Raw genomic sequence first — 22,991 nt, forward strand, 5'->3', positions numbered from 1 at the left:
TTAAAAGGTTATGAAAACATATAGTTATAGAATCGAACACTGACCGAGCTGTTGAATAGTCTTATCAATAATAATAAAAAATAATAATAAATAAACAATACGAAGCAAGTCACGCATTGCAAGAAGAAAAACTGTTTAGTAGTCCTGCTCGAAGAAACAAAATTTACATTTCTTTAAATATTTTCAAGGAAAAAAAGTGGGCAAAAACTGTCATGTAGAATAAACAAGTACGGGCTAGTCGTTACATCACGAGTTCAAGTCAAATATGTCTACATCTCATAGGCCGTAACATCAAGTTTTGACTACTCATCATTACTAAAACTTCACTCAGGCTGCGTCTTCACTGACAAGGCCAATCATTGCTTTGAAACTCTTGGGCTACGACGGATGCCATTGGATCTTATGTTGAAAAACAAAATTTAATAAAGTCATTACTTACTTAGAGCGGGTACCAGACGTCACTCCTTCTTACCTGGCTCCAACCGATGTAGGATTTACCTCTACCGATTACTCCGCTTTTACAATCCCCAACCACTCTCTATCCAATCAAATAAACTGCCTCTAAAAACTTCCCCAGGGCTCCAGATCTTTTTTTGGAGGACATCATTGGCTCTTTTGAGCCACCCATTTTCTATGACTGGATTAGTTCAAAAGCTGAAGTATGCTATTGGCATTAAATAAACCCAGTCGAAAATAACAATTCTGAAGTATATACTACGGATTAATATTATAGTCAATACTCATTTATGAATTATGACAAAGTGGGTGGACTTCAACAAAATCAATCACAGAGCAGGTAAAATCCCCTAGGACAATCAAGCGTACCAAGTGTCATTAAAGGTGGCATCACTGATGTCCGAACCATTCAGACGATAATTATAAGAAGCACACGAGCTTGTTGATGATTTTTCCTCGCAAGCCCTGATTATTTGTACAAAAATAATTTGATTGCCAACCTCCTATATCACATACACTTTTGGACGTTTTATGTCTCATGAAGATGGTTTTTGCCTTAGCATTTTTGCCTCAAATACAGCATGTTTGTCTCTATAAGCAGTCGTGAGGCTGAGAGCACCCTTTAGATGTTTTGTTTGTGATTAGATGTTGCTTCTTTACTTCGTCTTTTCCCTTACTTTGACGGATTAGTCTGCTATACCAGTATAAACATAGATGTCAACATGTAGTCAATGAGGACGTTTTTATCAACTATATGTGCACGTCTCAAGTAACATATCAAGAATTTGGTTCCTCTGAAGGGGTTGTAACAAAAGTAGTTTAAAGACCTGGTATACATTTGAATTAAGTTGAATGATTTTTTTTTCTTAACTGATTTTAAATAAGAAATGCTAACATAAAATTGGGTAGACTGAGAAATGTCAAAATTTTTCAATAGCTAGCTTAAAAAAAAAGAGATTCCCTGACTCAAAAATTATAAAAATTACTTTGACCGGCTAGAATTAATGGTTAAAGTCGTTAAAATAATTGTTTACAACTGTTCTTAACTATTTGTAAAATTAATAGTCATAGTATATACAGGATATGGTATATCTAAACCTTAGCCAGGACTGCCACTTTTTCCGCATTCTAAGATCCAGGAATCTAAACAGGGAAATATCTAACCAAAAGAATTTTAGAGAAATAACTTAAAACGGAATTATAATTCTAGACGACAACAATAAATTGGAATGAAAAAAAAACAAGAACAATACGTCAAAATAATCTCACACAGAAGTTCTATTATTCAGCCAGAACTGATGAACTGAAAAACACAAAGTCACTACATAGATACAAGCAGCTATCCAGCAATTCAGTGCATTCTGAAATATAAAAATTAAATATAAGTGGCAGGAACGTCTGTCAATAAGCCTAAATAATATATACTGATCAAACAGGAATAAAAGCAATTTATGATGAGGAAATATAACTAAAATCAAAATTTTGGAATAGTGACTAAACATTCTTCTGTTGCGTGTTAGTTTTTTTAAACTAACACGCAACAAAAGAATGTACTTTCTTTTTTTTAGTCCTAACATGTAAAATTAATTTGCAAAAGATAAACAGAGCAAACTATACTGTTCGTGGTATTTAGCCACCAGTGTTATACTGGTAGGCCACAACGCCACTGGCGTGGTAATATACCGGTGTCACCACTTATTGGAGGGGAAAGCCCCGGCCCGAAATTATAATGTGATGCCTGCGTCTACCACACCGGTTCTCAAATATCGGGTTTGGTACTACCCTATTTACAGTATACCCTATCCCAGGGTATGATAACGCGATCAAGTGGTCAAATGACCACTTTCTAAAGCCAAATGTACCCGCCTTGGGTTACGGCTAGAAAATCTCTAACTCTCTCCTTGGAGGTAACAAACCCCCCTGTCAATATAATAATGACGGTATCTCCTAACTCTATTCCTACCCTGCCTGGGTTACGGAAACTAGTACACAGTTTGTAGAAAATACCTTACTTGTATTCTTCCAAACGGTCACAATAATAACACAAAAATATGTTTCCCCCGAACAGGGTCCAAACGCAGACTAAATCAAAATAATATTCTGTACACAACTGTTCATAGGGGTGGACTTTCGCTTGGCCCAGCCAATCATCCCAATCCCCATTCAAAACCAATTCTACCTCTTAGCTTTATCTTTCAATGACTCCCAACCAGGATGTCCAAAATAGAACTTATTTCAAAGCTTACTTATTGCAAAACAACTATGGCTTAGTAACGAGACTTTTAAATCGTCATTGAGAATTAAACTATAGTCAAATCTAAGCAAATGTAATTAAACGAAAACAGGTCATTTATCTGAAAGAAAAAGAAACAGGGGTGAGACCCCAACACCTCCCCCTGTAAGATAAATGGCCACCCACACACTACCTTGGTCCACCCTTACAAACATAAACACATAACTTCAACTTTACAAAATCCATTTGACTTCTCTCTTCCACCTGTGTCTATGCTACTACTTCCACCGCTTGGCTCTGGATCGGTCGTCATCGACACGTCTCTACTGTAAGACCACCATGGGGTAAATCGTATAGCATCCGCATTAGGTTTTGAAAGTTGAAGTCCCCAAGATTCGTAGATAATGATTGTGCGCAGCACAATCAAAAACAAAAAAATTTCTCACTCTCACGAATTTACAGAGAGGAACAGAGAATCAGTTTCTGGCACATATGATGATGCCAGCCATCGTAGAAAATTGACTGTATACGCCTCTCAAGTTTCGTATGTTGAAACAATCTCTCGTCTCAATAAAAAAGTTAATTTCACTTTGACATAATTTGAAATAATATAAGGCCAGAAGTGCGCTGCTCCTTGAACACGACCAAAGCATTGGAACTGAAGTTAAATTTTGAGCGAACCATGAATCGCCTTTTTTCTGGGTTCCCTACCTGGGATAATAAAATGCAGAATATGCGTTGATGCTAATTGAAGATGAAATTTAGATACATCTCCCACTGAATACAGTTTGCCGGAAATAATTGTCGATTCCCATGAAGAGTAAAAACTATGAATAGGTTTACTGGACAAATGTTTGGGTGAAATATGAAGTGACTTGGAGAGAGTATCCCCCTAGGACTACTGAGCGGTAAGGCGAAACATCGATAAAGGGATTACAACTGGTCCGCCAGTTGTGTATTGAAGAAAAGGGCTATCTTTCGTAACGTCTTACAGGGAATCTTCCACAGAGGCTTCGTCCCCCTAATATAGTATCGATCTATCTTTTGAATTGATAATACTAATCTCAGATTCCTTTCCAAATTTTTCCAATCCGACTCGGCATTCAATCTCTCCCAACTTTCCCCAACCCATTGTAGGTCATTCATCTCTATTTTGTATCCATCTTGTTTTATTCCCCATGGGTTTTTGACTTCTTCCCCCCCCCCCCTATTTTTTATGTTATCAAGGCACAGCCCATCCAACACTTGTTTATTTTTCGCCATTTCAGCCTGAATCTCCAAATTTTGTCTCTTTTTTGCATTAATTTGTTTTTTTTTTCACTTTTCTCAATTTTGCCATTCGCGCAAAATAATAAATCATCGTTAAATCTGATTTGGACTCCAGTGTCCACCATCTTTGACTGCATTTCTTCATTGTAGCTCCGTTTAATATCTCTTTTCTCTCTTTTAGTTTTCTTTACTTTTACCGCAGAAACAAATATTTCGTTATCAAATGGGAACTGAACTCCGACATTTGGTTTTTCATATTGTACTAAAATTTCTCGAACATTGCGAGGAAAAGCGTGTACAATAAATTTCGTCTCCTTTTTCTCTGGTACAATCAGCGCTTCATTCCGGCAAAAATTTTTCGGCGTCTCAAACTCTTTAAAAGTGTTCTCAAGTTTTCCATTTTCTGGAAATTTCGATTTCCGATTTCCGATATCTCCAAAAGTCTCCTCCTACTAAAACATCCACTGCTAGCGTAGGTACTAAGCCTACTTTTATCGTTTTTCTCTGGATTGTACCGTTGTTCCTTGCAATTTCTATTTTAACCCAAGCAGACGGGCACAAAAGTTTGCTCACTCCCTGAGTCAATTACTATTTCGGTCAATTTTCCGTTTAATTTTCCTTCTATTCTATGCGATTTCACGAACTCGTCAATGTTTCCTTCATTATCGGCTATAGCCCAATTTGTTCTTTTATACGTTACTTTCTCATCTCTATTATGGCAATTTTTAGAAAAAGGTTCTGAGGAATCAAATTTTACCAGATTATCATCATTTTGAGTATCAAGCATTTCGTTTTTCCAACAGGGCGGCACAGCCACCCAATTTGTTTTATGGGCCGGTCCACCTCCCCCGTTAGTCAACGAAGTTGTATATTTTCTCGTAAAAGTGTTTAATGTTTGGTGATTTTCATTTTCTCGCAATTGATCCTTAGACAAATTATTATGGCTATCCGACGGTCTATAAGTAACTTGTGATAGAACGTCACTTTGTGAATTTCCCCAAAGAGTTTTCATTAGTCTGTCAATTGTTTTTGCAATATCTGGTAATATTTTGTATAGGCCTCCCTACGGGCCTGTCTTTCTTCCTTTCTTTCTCTTTTATCTTTCTCTGTTTGTTTCCTCCTCCTCTTTTTGCTCGCTGGCTCTTCTTTCAGCCTCTATACGTTCTTGTCTTTCCTCCTCTATTTTCCCTTCTACTATTTTATGTGAAGAAGATGTATATACTTTTCGCGGTCTAGAATTTTTCTTAATTAATAGAAGAACCCAGCCAATAATTTCCATCTGAAATTTGTCAACCCTCTTATTTAACTCTTCGTAGGGTTGAAAATTTTCTCTAAGTGCTGTTTTGTACGCCTCGTAAGCAATGTACGCCTCGTAAAAGAAAAAACCTATCCAATTCCTTATATAGATCCTCAATAATCTGTTGACGTTTAAGAACAATTTTTTTATCCCCCATCCCTCCTCTTAAAATGTCAATATGACTCTGAATCATTTCAACAATTGCCGACCGTTCTTTTTCGTTTTCCTTAACAATTTCTTCATATATTTGTAACTGGTTTTTATCGGCCTCCGTAAGGATTTTGAAAGCAATATCTTCTGCCTTGCTGGCTCCGTTGAATTCTGCTACTCTTATAAAAAACTCCGTATTGCTATGATTAATGTCTTTAGACAAGATTCTTTTTAGAAACTCTTGGTTGCTAAATATCTTAGAACGACTATTTAATCTAGAGCTAGCCTTTTTAAGGTTAGTTGGTCTCCATACATACGGAAACCAGAAATTTTTCGGTTGATCTCTCTCAAAAACCTCCAACTGGGCCTTTTCTCCTTTTTCTGCTTCATTTGTAGGTTTCTTTTTCCCCTGTCTCTTTCTTTATAGGCTACTCTAGCCCTTTCGTCCTCTTTTCTATTCTTTCTAATTTCATCTTTCTCAGCCTGCATTTTTTCCTTATATTCTCGGTGCTTTCTCTCAAAGACCTCCATATTAGCCTTTCTTTCTATTTTCCTACTTTTTCTATGGGCTTCACTTGCCCTTCTTGGTATTGAGTTAATTTCATCTTTGTGCGACATTATTTCAAAATTCAATTAATTTCAAAGAACTTCTTCACTCTAAATGAAAATTCTCTCACCCATTTAACTTCCGATCTCTCGCGAAAAATTCCCGCGTGTCAATTAACCTTATATTCTTGAACACAAATTAGTTGCACGATATATTGATTAGTAAATTTTCCTATTATGATCTAACAAGGCACAGCCCATAATAGATTTTCATAATTCTATTAATTGATTCCGTATTTTTTTCTCTTTATATGTAACCACAATAGGCTACTATCACTATGTAGGCTAACTCAACTAGTCTCTTCGAAAACGCAGAATTCTTTTACTATCAGGTTTACTGATAGAACCTTTTCTTGCTCCCACCAATGTTCGTGTATTCAGCCACCAGTGTTATACTGGTAGGCCACAACTCCACTGGCGTGGTAATATGCGGGTGTCACCACTTATTGGATGGGAAAGCCCCGGCCCCAAATTATAATGTGATGCCCGCGTCTACCACACCGGTTTTGCAAATATCGGGTTTGGTACTACCCTATTTACAGTATACCCTGTCCCAGGGTATGATAACGCGATCGAGTGGTCAAATGGCCTCTTTCTAAAGCCAAATGTACCCGCCTTGGGCTGCGGCTAGAAAATCTCTAACTCTCTCCTTGGAGGTAACAACCCCCCTGTCAATATAATAAAGACGGTATTTCCTAACTCTATTCCAACCCAGCCTGGTTTACGGAAACTAGTACACAGTTTGTAGAAAATACCTTACTTGTATTCTTCCAACCGGTCACAACAATAACACAAAAATATGTTTCCCCGAACGGGATCTAAACGCAGACTAAATCAAAAATAATATTCTGTACACAACTGTTCATAGGGGTGGACCTTCACTTGGCCCAACCAATCATCTCAATCCCCATTCAAAGCCCATTCTACTTTCTTAGCTTTATCTTTCAATGACTCCCAACCAGGAAGTCCAAAATAGAATTTAGTTCAAAGCTTACTTATTGCAAAACAACTATCGCTTAGCAACGAGACTTTTAAATTGTCATTGGAAATTATACTATAGGCAAATCTACGGAAATGTAATTAGAACAAAAACAGGTCATTTATATGAAAAGAAAAGAAACAGGAGTGGAACCCCAAAATATACCATAAAACTCAAAATATCTGAGCACCAAAAATAAGCTTCAAGCTACTCTCTGCAAAAATTTAAAACTTTGTTTCATATTTTCTCAGGGGGGATGGTATCATACCAGTGATCGAAGGTTATCTGGAGAGGCCAAATACTTACTGAATATAAAATTTCTAGTGCAGTTTTTAGGTAACAAAAAGATCAAACCACAAGCGAAGTGTCGATTGCTGCCATTCCGTCACGAAAACAAACAAATTTGGTTTCAACAGGGCCAAAACAATTTTGAAGAGAAATTATGAGGAAGTTAATTGACTAAGAACTATCGAAAGGTTATTTAAATAGCCTTCCAGTTTCAGAGGTCATACTGCACACAGCGGCACATTCATTTCTACACGTCAATAAAAAACATCCGGGCGGAAGTGCATCTTTCGTGCAGAAGGTACCTAAGCCTCGAAAAAAGGATATTCAGGCTCACATGTTGAAAATGTATAAGATGGACGTTATCAGATAAATATGGGTATTGATTGAAGGAAATGTAGTTTTTAAGGGAAACGTGAGTCTTCTATATCAAACCACTATAAAAAAAAGTTGAAGTGCAAAAGTGGAGATTCGACGGGGTTGACAGCCTACCTCTTAGTTAAAAAAACTACGTTGAAAAGCAAATTTAATTCAGTGAGACCGCGTATATTTAGGATAACCTTGAAGATAATATTAAAACAAACACAAATTAAATTTTAATTAATTACTTTTTTAAGAGAAAGCAGTCAAAATTTAGTGTCGACAGTGGGAGGTAAGCGGAGATATTCCAAAAAAGGGTACATTTCAATGACAAATCCTCAAAAAAAGAATTTTCCAATTAAAATACCAAAAAAGAAATAGTTTTCAACGAAAATACCGAAAAAGTATTTTCAAAATCTGGGGTGGAGAATCTATCAGGGGGGGGGGGGGTAATTTAATCCTCCTCTTAGATTTTTCACCCCCTGCCAATAGACCTGCCTAGGACTTCTCCCTTATATGCACGACGACTTCTGTTAGTTGTTAGCTTCAATGCTCTTTACTTTCACTTACAAAAAACACTATTTCTGTTTTATTTAAAAACAAAAAGGAAACAAAACTCAATAGCCAAACTTATTGTCAGCCATTCAGAATCCACACTGACAAACTCCGTTTTTTACTATGTTGTACTTCAGCATCTAAACTTAACCGATTTTTAACTTGAACATTCGCCAGGAAATTTTGAAGTCTGACCTACACAACGAAATGGCAAAAGAATTGATGCCTTACTACTAACTCTATCCCGAAATGTACCGATACGTATTCTATGGACTCAGACACATAAGCGAACACACGTACGCTGCCACATGACACACACGGACACAGAAACACTAACATGTACACATGCTCTAAGCATACACACGCACACATACACACAAATCGTAAACATTCTTTCAGTCAGATGATTCCTAAATTTATTTTTTAAAGAACTTTCTCCAAAAAAAGAGGTTACAAAGAAAAGTATAGAGCGTATGAATGTATTTGATAGCAAAGAGCTATATTAAAATGAAAAAACGAACAGAAATAAAGTCAAATCATAATTCAAACTTAAAACGAACAAAATTACTGTCAGTAAATAGATGAAACCCAAAACGAATTGAAATTAAAACAAACAAACAAGAAAAACTGAAAACAAACAGAAATCGCCACAAAAAAAGTAGGACTAAACCTTCTATAAGCCAGAGTGGCTTGTGCGCTTTAATGAAAATGACTTATATTTCGAGCAGTGTTTTTCCATTTGTCATAACAACAACACAACTAAAAAATTATGTCTAAAGTCCAATCATGGTTTACAAGCAATAATGGTGCTTCCTGTTCTTTCCCCCTCAAAACACCAAAACTGTTTGAATGGCATTATGTTTCACTGAAAGCAATATGCAACTTAAACACTGTGGTCTCTATTTGTCGGAACGCAAACAACAACAAAAAGAAAGAAAATCAGCTTGTAGTGGAAAAAATTATTTCTGCTTGGATTGGAGACAGAAATTGTTTAAACCCTTCCCCCTCCCCAAACACTAAATTGGTATTTCCATTGCCCAACCTTCCCACTTTCTTTTTCCAATAGTAGCCAAAAGTTTCAGTTACATCCCACAAGCAATTCCCAGATATTGAAGACAATATTTCGATGAGCTGGACACATATAATGTTTTTTTTTACTTACCTTTGCCTCGTCCAAGTCAAAATTTGGAGCTTTCCCTCCCCCCTCTCCAGTACGCCCTAAAGTTTCAATTGGATCCCGCAATCCATTCTTACGATATTATAAATAATTTGAAAATCAGGTTTTCAATTATGGTAATTTGAAATCATACCATCTTTTCATTTACTTGGGTATGCCTGTTATTTTCAGAGTATATTCATGGAAATTCTAGGAAAACATGGCATAAGGAACAAATATACCCGGGAGCATATTTTTTTAATTTTGCGACTCAAATGAGCCCCTTCAAAAGTTCCTATGACCACCCCTTCCATAGAAATTGAACAGGGAAAAAATACATCAAAGCCACTTCAATGTTTACTTAAGAAGTTCTACCATGCTGCCTATGATTTCTTAGAGCATGATGTCTTTCCTTTCTAAACTAAAACTAAAAGAAACAAAACAAGTGATAAACTATCCTTGAAAGCAAAGTCAAAGAAATTTGCCATAGAAACAAATACTGAAATTTTCGATTTCATCTGGAACTCTCTAGTAAAAGGTGACCAAAAAGTAGAAGAAAAGGGAAAGCCAAACTTAAACAAAATAAGAGATTAAGTTTTCTTGAAAATTAAGACAAGAAAAATTACCATTTTGAGCTCATCTGGAACTCTTTTACAACAGATAACAAAAAAGAAAAAGAAAACTGATTTCAAGCAACAGGACAACTGTAGAAAATATAAACCAACACTCTCATGTAAACAAAGCAGCTCCTACAGTTAGAAGTGCTGAAAAGCATGACAAAATGCTCCTCTAGACATAACTCTGCACAATATTAATCAACAGCATCAAACACTGGACAATTTGTATTGTAGTTTAACTGTTTCTTATTTTCAGAAAAAAAAACATCTACAAAACTTTCCCAATATTTAGCAGATTTAATTAATTTACTTTCTACTTCACATAATAATTCGAAAAGGTAATCAAAGTTCGATTTTAGAGACAAAGAAAAGAGTCTCTAAAACAGAGGCATTGCTTGGAATATGCAAGGTGCAGGCTACACAGAGGAGCATGGCCTTTATCTTCTGTCCTTTTTTGAAAGGCAAACCAAATTTGCAATTGTAAGATCCAGAAATCAAGTAACCTTTCCTTGGATATTAACTCTTAACTGAGTTGACTCTTAATCTTAGGCTTTCGTAAGTGAGCTCCTTAAAAATAATTATTAATAGATCAAATGTAATCAAAAATATTATGGCCACCAAGTGCCTTCATTATTATTCTTTCTTTTAACTGAATTTGACCAAAATACACACACACACACAAAAAAATATGAATGCTCTTCCTTCACTCCATGTACTCCAACCCACCTCATTTGAGGATCTCCTGTTTTCATTTGGCCCGAGCTGGATTGCCAAAATGCAAGAATTATAGCAACCTTTGATCCAGATAATGTAATCCCACCATTTTAACCTTCCTTTAATTATAACAGAAAGTGGAACATGTGGAATATAACCAAATTTTATCTGCAGCTAATGTATCAGTCTATTAGACATAATTGACAATACTAGCAAGATGCAGCGAGCAAACAGCTAATCTGAAAACTATGACATGATGCTGTACACTCTTAGAGTGTTTCCCTACTGTCTCTAAAACAATAGTTTTCATTGGGAGCAGAGATCAGATCAGTCAGTTGGCTCTTGGATGTTCATAAGAGTGAATGCGCTTTTCATCTGAAGGCTAATGATTATATCTTGTCATAGAGATTGCACACAGTCAGTAGGTTTCATTAATATGTAAGGAGTTTTATATGAACCCTAAAAAGTGTACCCTGTTTTGTCTTATAGCTAGAAGATCAAACTAGAACTTTCGGGAAAATCATTCTGTTTAGAGAAGGGGGGGGGGGGGGGGAAGGAGATCTAAGAACAGTATTAAAATTCAGAACAAGGATGCTAACCTATAATACAGACTTCCACTCTGCTCACCCTCCGCTATTTATTCTAAAGATCGGCTTTTCTCTCTCTGTAAATGATGAATGAATGTTCTAAGGCTTCATAAGAGCTTTGAAGACGAAATGGCTCATTCAGTTTTACTTACTTTAAACAAGAACACTCTTTCCCCAAATGTTTGGAAGAAAATGAGTAAATAAACCCCTTCCATTACAAAGCCGCTGCATTTATTACATTCTAAAATGAACCAGTCAAATTTTAGTGCAAAACGCAGGAGACTAGCAAGAGTGACAAGTCACAAAATATGTAGAAAAACTTGAGTTCTTTTGAATTTTAAAGTGTCAATCCTTCCATCAGAAACGCTTGTTTTTACATATTTAATCTTGAAGGTAGATTAAAGTCAGAGTTAGAGGTCAACTTTCCCCATGTTTCAAATTAAAAACAATAATTGTAACTAACCTGTAAGAATTTAGCATCAGCATCAGTCTTGAACTTTTCGTAGTCATCATAAGGGTGCTCCAGCCCTAAGTCTTCAGCAAAAGCAACACTGTGAGTATAGAAGAACATTCCCATTAAAGACTGTAAAAGGAACAAAAATTCAACTACCCAATCTCTGGAGAGTTTTCTTCACAGGCTAAAACCTTTGTAGATGAAGGGACACATAAATATTCCCAGGCAGAACATTTTCTTGTTTCCTAGGGCATTTCACACCAACTGAACATTTCTATGTTTATACATACATTTTAGAATCCATATTTAACACAATTTGGACTGGAAAAAATCTAGATGTTTACTGTCTATGATGTAATAATCTGTTAGCAAAGTTAGTAACTTGTTTCCTTGAAAGTCATTATGATTTTCCCGCATTTTGTTACAAAAACAAGGTCAATTAACAAGAACAGCTTAGTACAAGCTGCAGAATTTTTTTGATGTGCTGCAAAACAGAGCAAAGACCTGACTTGGTGTAAAAATGGTTTTAAGTCAGAAAAGCATAACTTTCATGACATGGTACAAAATGAGCCAAGTCCTGGTTCAGTGCAAAAAAAAGGTAAATACATTTAAGACCACAGTGGCTATACATGACGTTTGATAAAACTTGGTGAAAAAACGAAAAATAATAATATATATATATATATATATATATATATATATATATATATATATATATATATATATATATATATATATATATATATATATATATATATATATATATATATATATATATATATATATATATATAACTACAAGCCAAATGAAAGTTTGGAGGGCTGTGACAAAATTGTAACAGCACCAATTAATATATTTGGAATACCAAAATATTGTCTTGATTGGAGAATCAGAGGGTGTCACTTGATAGGGTAACGTTCTGAATGAGGGGCTTTTCATAATCTTGGAAAATAGTTAAGTTAGGTGAATGAAAAATACAGGATTGGGTCCAAAGCCCCAAGATGGTATCTTGAAATATCCTCCTCTACTCTCATCCCCTATAGGGTACTGACCTTTGATGAACTTGGATAAATTTTGTGGTATAAAAATGAAACTTTCAAAAGAAGATCTAAAGCACAAACGAGGGCCAAAAAAAGGTGTTCTGAGCCTCATAACTTTGCTAAGTCTTGATTTATAAGGTTTTAAAGAATTCGAAAAAAAAAACAAATCCTCATATTGTTTGAAAGTCTGCTCAAATTATTGATATTGTATTTCCGAAATCTAGAGTCAAAGAAAAGGTAGACTCAAACCAATTGCAATGGCAGCAATTATCATATTTGGAAGGAGCATCCAACAGAGGATCTAATGGTATATTCCTTTTTCTTTTAATTTCTGCCTTCTGCTACAGCCTACCATTGCCATATGGTCAATAGCTATATCAATGTCAATGAGCCATTCTTCAGCATCGTATTTGAAGACACAAAGTTGAGATTCAAACTCCTTTCTCATCAGATTCCGTTTGGGGAATGCTTGCACGAAATTATCAAACTCAGTGAGTATACAATTGACAAGGCACTCAAAAATAGGAAAAAAAAATTGTTTTTGTCTCTTTCATTTATAAGACTAAGACTGCTATGACCAATCATATTTCCCAACTGTAAAACTCCTCAAATGTCAAGTGGCAGGGAGGCTGAAGAAGGTGTTGCACCTCTAAATTTTGCTGGAATAGAGTGTGGGCTGTAGTGGTGGCTGAAGTCTGCTTCTGGGTTGTAATTCTCCAGATGATTTGATTCCAGGTTAAGATTTGAAACAATACTCCTAGTCAGAATCACTGATGCTTCAATCTGTCTTTTGATGTCTGTATCAGTGACGTCTACAAATAATTTTAAGCCTCCTTCCATCAATTGAGTGGCAGCCATAATGTCAATGTTCTCAGCTTGGAGCATTGTTGGTTTGTTTCACCAAGAGTTTCATGAAGCTCAGGGGGTAGATGAAATCAAATTGCATAATACTGAGGCTCTGTGCTTTACTTCTAGTGTCCGTGTCTAATCGAGTATCACTTTTCATCATCAAAAGCAAGCTTGCCTTCAACCTTTTCCATCGCCTCTGTGTAAAAGGTAAAGCACATAGTGCCTCCAGTGAAGAAGGAATGAAGAACTCAGAGTGCCAAACATGTTCATGACAAAACTTGAAGATTCACAAGCATGGTCCATAATATTGTTTTTGTGGTATGCCAGACAACTAAAGTATGGAATTTTCGTTTTAATAATTTGGTCACATGAACTTGGACTGTTTCAAAACGTCCTGACATGTTGCTGGCAAAGTTGTCTGACTGGAAATCCAGCTTCTTCTCACTGAGACCAGCATATCAAATGCACAATACTATGCCATTAGGTAGATCCAGGCTTTTCTTTGATTTTGATTCCACTGTATATAATATGTACTCTCTAGCTAGTCCATGTTCACTGATATATTGCACCCCAACAACCCGCATGACTTACATCTGGTGTTGTATCAGCAAATATCCCAAAGAGCTGAAACTTCTTGACAGCTCATTTTACTTTACATTTCACTTCATCTCCAAGGACAGAGATAAACTCATTTTGGGATCTTCCACTCAAGTAGATGACCTTATGAAGACAACTGTCATGGTTTTCATACCATGCTCTGATATGGGACAATGTCAACCTAAGAGGTGGATAAGCTGATAGAAGTTCCCTCCTTCCTCTGAATCAGATCCCCTAAAAGCTAGCTGTTACCAGGCCAAGTATCTTGTGCTGTCTAGGAGGACAGATAAAATATGCTGATTCTTTTCCTCATCAGCAGCCTGCAAAATCTTGATGTTGTGCTATTATCCGTTCATCAAAGATCCTATAGAGGAGTTGCACTTTGAAAATTGCATAGAATCAAGTAGAGCAGCTCAATGTGATTGCCTACTGAAATATTTCTGTAGCTTCCCTTGCTGACCAGCTCCTCAACTTGATAAAATATCTTCTTTATCAAGTAGTTCAGATCACTGAACTTCATTTAAGATAGTCTCACAATTTTTCCATCAGAAATTAGCTTAGTATAATTCCAATGCAGCTTTCAATAGTGGGCTTAGCTTTTGAATTGCTGACAGAGTTGACAAGGTCTAAAGGAAGGGCATCTTCTGGTAAAATTATTTGGGGACTGTTTAGTGATATACAAGCTACAGCATTCTCCAACTCAAGAGAAATATTGTCTGTTTGCTGCTGGAATGGATTGGATGAGCTTTAAAAGTCTGATGTCTGCTTAGTCATTTCATTCTCTGCCAAATGTTGTTGTAAGGTCATGGCTGCTAAGTCACATCCTTGATCTTCCAGTTGTGAATCAGGAACCAGATACACAATCAGGCATGAAACCTCTTTTGCTTTACCAAAATATTAGTGAAAGTGGGTTCAAGGATTCCTTAGGAGGTGGAGCTGAAGTTCATCAACTGCACATATTTACAGTACTAATTTCTGATTAACTTTGCAGTGTGAACTTAGCCAGTATTTTGTTAACAGTTGCTAGGGGGGTCACTTCAGGTCTCCTGCTGCTGTCCAGTGGCTGAGCTTTTTTGGACTTTCTACATAATAGTCATTTATTTTGTAATTGACTCTTATAGAACTATTTTTGGCAAGCTCAATACCTGAAAAGGTAATCTTATGCTGTGGAGAAGCAATTTGACTTAAAATTAGCACTTTTTATGACAATTGTTTGTGCCTTCTTCCTCTATTTTAAATGCAATGCAATTTTCAAAGTTCACATCCCTGTGTAAAAGAAAAAGTTTTTGTAAATTTTTTTTTTAATAAGAGCGAAAATCTACAGTTTTATAAATAAGCATTAATAGAATCCTTTAGACCAAACCAGACCCAGTCTCCTTAATCAAATGGCCTTTTTCAAAGAAAGAATTATATAGCAAGAAAGATAGCTTTTCTTTGACATTTCACAGCATGAACTACAAAAAATAATGGCAGTCTAAAAAAAAAAAAAAAATAGGTGTAAATTACAATGGGGCAGGGGGCAGTTGCACTTTCCAGACCAAATGAACATGTTAAACCACCAAATTTTCAATTAGGTAGAACTCATGCAATACAACTACCAAATCCATATTTCTGCTGCAATTTTCCTGCTTTGGAAAAAAAAATCCTCTTGGGATGTCCCTGTAGTAGGGGGGGGGGGGGGTAAATTATAGTGGAGCTGCAATCAAAAACCTGTTAGCTATAATTACTCCACATATAACCAAATACATGTGTTAAATCATGATATATGGAAAGAGACAGAAAAGAAATATTAGAAAAGGTCATTATTAGAAATAGTCAAATGATGCCCATTTCTGCTGGAATTTTACCCCTTTGGAAAAAAAATTCCCCTTGGGATGCCCCTGTATTAGGGGCGGGGGGGGGGGTAAATTATAGTGGAGCTGCAATCAAAATCTGTTAGCTATAATTACTCCACATATTATGAAGTAAGAATTGTTTTCTCAACATTTTTCCTTCTCTATAGCCCCTAACCTAGGTCTCCACCAAATCCATGTCCAAGATAAGGCTCACAGATGTCTATCAGTATATTGAAATTGTGAATGTTGTATGGGTAAATATCTAGATTAGTAGAGTATTCAGACAGCTAAGAAACACCTACCTCCACAATCAGAATTTCACTCTGAATCCAAATATGAAATCTGTTTCCATTGCCAGCTTGATTTTAATTTAATCTAAACTAACCTATTCTATCCAACCTTGCCCAAATAAATATCACATATTAATTTCATCACTGTCAATTCAATTTATGGATAAACTGGTTATAACAAGAATGATGCAAATAAAAGTATATATGCTGCATGTAAAATAAGAGAAAAGGATGTAATTTTTGAGGGTCTGCAAAGGGCTTAAGATAAAATTCTAGACAAGTTACTTTTTGCTATCTTGGAAAGTGGTTAGGTTAGGAAAATGAGACTTTCAGGGATGGATCTACAGGCTAAAGTATGTCCTGGAATTGAATTTAAAAGTACCTGCCTCTACTCCTTATCCCTCAAGAGGGCACTCACCTTTAATGACCTTTTAAAAATGCTTGTTTTATAAAATTCAAACTTTACAAAATAGAACTTCTGTTTAAATGAAGTATATGAAAAGTATTTTCAGCTTCACAACTTTGCTCAATCCCAATTTATGAGGTTTCAAAGATCAGCAAATAGATTTTGTAAATTTAGAAAAAAAAAACATTGATATTTTTTTATTTTACTTTAAACAAAACAAAGTAAGCCATAGGCTTGTCTTGTTACAAATTAACAGTGAACAAAATAATAAGCAACAATACACAAAAGACAATATACAAGAACTGACCCCCTGGGTATTGATTGGTACCACAATTAACTAATAAACTGCTTAGACTGAACACATTACAAAATTTTTTTAGCAAATACACCAGAATGCACAAAGAGACAAATTCATTAAACTCTTTTTAGTGACACTGAGTAAAACAAATCATACAAATGCTAAAAATATTATGGTTCTATATATTGCCCTTCATAAAAAGAGGTTCCAACCAAAGCTGTTTTAGAAGCTGTAACATTATTTCTTGTAACAACATGACAAGGAAACATGTTCCATGATCTAATGGACCAATTTACAAAAGAACCCTGTCCAACCTTTCTTAAAACCCTTTTCTGATACAATTTTGATGAATTCTGCTCTGTGGCTGAATAATGGCTAAACTGATAGAAATCACTAAAAGACAAATTATCAACACTTTTAATAATTTGAAATGCATTAACTAAGTCCAATCTATCCCTCCTGAATTGTAAAGATGGTAGCCTAGTGCACCTAGTGCATTTATGATGCACTAGGTAGGCTCAGACATCTTAGTCTACATTCATAAGGCAAGTACTTCAAATAAGGGACAAATCTTGATGCCTGTTTTTGCACTTTTTCAATAAGCTGTGAATCAGATTTTCTTGTTGGATACCACACAGATGTGCAGTATTCAATTATTGGTCATGTCATGGTCTTATACAGCTTAGTGGGTTAAACCAACCTTCTTTTGATACAAAGCAAACTTTAATTGGTTTTAAGTGATACAGCTAATACTTGTTTATCAAACCGCAATTGATTATTAAAAACAATACTATGGTCCTTAATAGAATCAACAGAACATATTAAAACTTCACCAATAGAATACCAGTATGCTACTGCATTCACTAAATGATTCACCACATGACATTTTCCCTGATTAATAATTATTCAATTTAAATTGCACTAAGTAGCCAATGCATTCAAATTACCCTGTAGAAGAGCCACATCATCTGGGGAAAATATGCTTTACATCAAGGGAAGAGAAACTGGGGGAAGAGAAGCTTTACATCATCTGAAAACACTTTGATTTTACTATGTTGAATTACTTGTGGCAAATCATTTAGAAATATACAAAACAGAACTGGTCCTAAGCAACTACCCTGAGGGACTCAACTCAAAACCATACACTGGTTAGATAAGGCTTTGCCAACCTTAACATTCTCTGACTTATGTGTTAGGTAATCTGTAATACATGCCAGATTTCTCAATCTAATCCCATGCTTCAGGCATTTTTTCAACAGTAGAGGTATTGATAGCTTATCAAGTGCCTTACAAAAATCAACATAAACACAATCAAAATTTCAACCTAAGTCAGCCATCATTTGAAAATCATTAATTACTTCCATTACAGTAAATCGCATTTCCAGTGAGATAAGTTGATGATGAGCCTCCTGTGGAACATCTTGCTGGTGATGTGATATTGCTATGGTTTGGCACCCTTGGTTAGCCTGCACTCTGCACTGGCCCAGTCCTGATCAACTCCTTTCTTGAATGCATTTATGGTTTGGGATTGGATGGTGGCTTCAGAGAGGCCGTTCCAGTGACGGACAGCAAGTACAGAGAAGAAATACTGACACTCACATTGATCGCAACAGGAGACTTGCAGCTTTTTTGTGTGATCTCTTGTTGACCTTGCAAGGGATGAGGAGAAAACCTGACCCAAGAGGTACCTTTCAAGTAGTTTGTGAGTAGCAGTTGTGTCTCCTCTCTTCCTCTGACAGACTAGGATGGGGAGTTTGAGGGAAATGAGGTGTTCCTCATACTGCTTGTCTTGCAAAGCTGGTATGAGCTTTGTTGCTCACCTTTACCTTAAATTACCTTAAATTGCACTAGCCAGCAATAAGGACGAATCCTGTAGACACCGGTCAATGATGATGGTGGCTCAGCTCATCGGGAGCATCCCAAACTGTGCGCCATGGACACTCTCTAGTGTTTTAACAACTATTTCATAATGGAGAGACCCTAGGGTCATTCCAAATTCCAGGTGTGGATGTACAGTAGCTTTGTATAGCTTCTTGACAGCATACAGCTTCCTGGTGGTAAACATTTGTTTTATGAGCCCTAGGGCCCAGTTTGCTTTAGCAACCTGAGCTTGTGAAACATGAGTTTGTCATCAACAATAGCCTCCAGGTCCTTCTCACTTACAGCTTCAAGTAGGTCATCTCCAATATGGTAAGGTTGTCTAGGGTTGTTCTGTCCAAGATGCAGGACTTTGCATTTTTCCATGTTGAACTGCAAACCCCACTCAGATGACCATCTAGATAGTTCATGTAAATCCTCCTGCATTATTGAGTGATTGGGGCTAATTTAGGCCTGTCCTATGAGCTTGCAATTGTCAGCACAGTGTCAATTGTCATAGTCCCAGTGAGTTTTTCAGGTGAGTTGTACAGTTGTTAATATATATCCTGAACAACATGGGCCCAGGATTGTGCCCTGTGGAGCTCCACTAATGACAGAAATTTCATCAGAATAAACAGTTTTGCTGGTGGCATCAACTATCCTCTGAGCTCTTCCAGTAAGAAAGGCTTCAATCAAGGCAACTATATCCTCATGCACCTTGTATGCTTTCAGTTTCAAGAGAAGAAGTTGATACTCTACTTTATCAAAGGCTTTTGCTTGATCAAGCAATATGACATCCCCTGGAAGACCATCATCCAAGAGTCTGGTCACAAAGTCATACAATTCAATGAGGCTTGTGTTGATTGAGCAGCCTTTATGGAAACCATGCTAACTTCTTGAAATTGACTGATTTCTTTAAAGGTGAGGGACCAGTGCATCATTAATGATGCTCTCAAGGGCTGTGCATACAACAAAAGTAAGACTTATATGGTAATAATTATTGGCTTGGTCCTTTTTCCCTTCTTGAAGGTGGGCTTGATGTTGGCCTGCTTCTAGTTGCTTGGGAGCACTTTCAAAGTGAGTGACATCCCAAATATCATTGCTACTGGCTCAGTAATTTGTTCAGCTGCTTCTTTTAATAGTCTGGCTTGTAGGTTATCTGGCCCAGCAGCTTTATCTGCATCCAGTCCTTTAAGCCTTTTCAGAACATTCTTTATACTCATAGTTGTCACTCACACTGATCGCAACAGGAGACTTGCAGCTTTTTTGTGTGACCTCTTTTTCCCTTTCTTGAAGGTGGGCTTGATGTTGGCCTGCTTCTAGTTGCTTGGGAGCACTTTCAAAGTGAGTGACATCTCAAACATCACTACTATTGGCTCAGCAATTTGTTCAGCTGCTTCTTTTAATAGTCTGGGTTGCAGGTTATCTGGCCCAGCAGCTTTATCTGTATCTAGTCCTTTAAGCCTTTTCAGAACATTCTCTATACTCATAGTTGTCAGGTATATTGGTTCTTGGATTGGTTGCTCTGGTAATGTGGATGGAGGGTTAGCTATGGGCTGAATGGCAAAACTTGGCTGAGTATTACAGGCCCTGATTTTCATAAACCATATTGTGCTACATACCACAGGATGTTTTTTTTCAAAATGATTTTGGACCTGATCAATAAATACTTTTTCTATGATTCTAGAAAAAATTGAAGTATTTGAAATAGGTCAACAATTACCAAAATCTGATCTTAGTCTACCCTTATGAAGAGGTTTTATCACTGCCTTTTTCTATGCAACAGGGCATTTACCAGAATCCAAAAAAAGGTTAAAAAGAGAAGCAAGAGGACTTGCCAAGCAAGGAGCCAATTAATGCATGACAGCATTTAAAACACCATCAATATCAGGACTTTATCAACAGATGGATTCTGCATAATCTTTTCAACATGTTCAGGTGTAGGTCAAATGCCTGAATTATCAAACTCCAGCTCATGTTGAAGTAAAAGAGCTACCAGCAAGGAATTAGGTTGCACATGAGCAGCAGGATTTACAAAAATGATCAAAAAGTTTCATTAAAATAGTTGCCTTTCTCCTGGCATCATAAATAGATTCATCATATGGCTTAAAATTCTACTCAAATCACAGGAAATGCATCTTCAAGATTAAAACCAGAGAAAAAGAAATTCAAAACTAAAATTAAGATATAGCCTAAGGGGTTTTTCTGCCATCCAACTGTTTGCAAACAAGCTTTTTTTGGACAGCAGAAACAGAATTGCTAGCTAACAAAAATAAATTCTCCAATAAGCATTTGATTTGTTAAAGATATCCTCAAACAATGTTAGATACCAGTATTTAGTTGAACAGCAGAAACACTATTATTGGGAAAATTATTAGCTAACATTATTAGTTTTTTTTGGACATCCAAAAAAAGCATATAATGCTGTTATGTGAAAATTTAAACAGATATAGATCTGTCAAGTAGACAAAAGAGGGTTAACAGAGTAGCTTGGCAATACTTTCTAAGGGTATGTTTTTGGCCCTGGATTCATTGCTGAAAGTTTTATTTTCCTAACCTAACAACTTTCAAATATAGAAAAAATGGGTAATTTTTTTGTTATTCATATTACTGACTTACAAATAAAGTAAACATACCACTTGATGACTTTTTTATGCTCTTTCCAAATATAATAATCATTTTTGTCAGAAAAGAATTATACTGCACCCCTATATATACCAATTCAGGGTATATATTTGCACATTAGGGGGTGGGGATAAATTTTATTTCTGATGTAAATGAGAGGTAAGTTTAAATTTTTCCCCCACCCCCCTAATGTGCAAATATATACTGTGAATTTGTATATATAGGGGTGGGGGGTAAAATTCATTTCCAACAAAGATGATGGTAAATTTTTACCAAATCATATTACTGACTTACAAATAAAGTGAATATACTACTCAATGCCTTTTTTTATGCTCTTTCCAAATATAATAGCCTAATAATTTTTGTTGGAAATGAATTTTACCCCCACCTCTTTATATACCAATTCAGGGTATATATTTGCACATTAGGGGGGTTGGGGCAAATTTTATTTCTGATGTAAATGGGAGGTAAGTTTAAACTTTACCCTAACACCCCTAATGTGCAAATATTATACCCTGAATTGGTATATAGCCTAGGGGTGGGGGTAAAATTCATTTCTGACAAAAATGATTATTATATTTGGAAAGAGTATAAAAACAGCATCAGGTGGTATATTCACTTTATTTGTAAGTTAATAATATGATTTGGTAAAAATTTACCAAAATGATTATTATATTTGGAAAGAGCATTAAAAAAAAGCATCAAGTGGTATATTCACTTTATTTGTAAGTCAATAATGTGATTTGGTAAAAATTTACCAAAATGATTAGGCCTATCATAGGCTATTTGGAAAGAGCATAAAAAAAAGGCATCAAGTGGTAGGCCTATGTTTACTTTATTTGTAGGTCAATAATAGGTCTATCAGTAACAAAAAATTTACCAAAAAATGTACCTTGTCTATAATTTCAGTATTTGTTTCTTAGCTGCCTGAATAGCCTACTCTGTTAGTTTAGATATTCACCATTTCATGGAATTAAAATAGCATATTTGAGCTAATTGCATACTTATTCAGAAGATCTAGATAAATCCAATAGTGAATTAATCCACTTTCAATGTGTCCGAATATAGATTTTACAATAACTTAACTGTTGAAGTGGTGATTGGCTATCTATCTAGCCTACTGAATATCTCACCCATGGAAATAAAAAAAATTGGTTAGATAAACATAATCTACAGTGCCCCTTTTCTAGCTACTGAGAAAGAAATCCATATTTACCAGTTGAATGATCCCCCAAACACTTACTATCAACCCAAATAATGATAATTTAGGACCACAAAGGGCCATAATATGTTTACAGTATAGGTCACAAGATAGCTCACAAGATCAACCGTTTTCATTAGAATTCGGTAGACTTCTAATCATGGTTGCCGCCAGATAAAAAAAAAGGCCATGGCAAGTGTAAGAACAAAAAATCCATGGCTTGTCCATGGCAGCCCACCCCACCCCTAGGGTTGCCACCAGCCGAAGAATAAGAT

At 36.0% G+C, this 22,991-nt stretch overlaps 1 protein-coding gene across 1 annotated transcript; it reads right to left on the reverse strand.

The window, feature by feature from the left end:
- Positions 1–1,639: 1,639 nt before the first annotated feature.
- RNASEK (Ribonuclease kappa) lies at positions 1,640–22,965 on the reverse strand. The gene is made up of 3 exons (XM_089100186.1): positions 22,732–22,965; positions 11,728–11,847; positions 1,640–1,817 (listed from the first exon to the last, which is right to left on the reverse strand). Exons 1-3 carry the CDS (start codon positions 22,798–22,800, stop codon positions 1,722–1,724), a joined length of 285 nt encoding a protein of 94 aa, XP_088956312.1. The 5' UTR covers positions 22,801–22,965; the 3' UTR covers positions 1,640–1,721.
- Between the last annotated feature and the right edge of the window lie 26 nt (positions 22,966–22,991).

Source organism: Artemia sp. Qi Xiang Cuo, chromosome 14 (genome assembly GCF_049724085.1).
Source record: "Artemia sp. Qi Xiang Cuo chromosome 14, ASM4972408v1, whole genome shotgun sequence".
NCBI lineage: Eukaryota > Metazoa > Arthropoda > Branchiopoda > Anostraca > Artemiidae > Artemia > Artemia sp. Qi Xiang Cuo.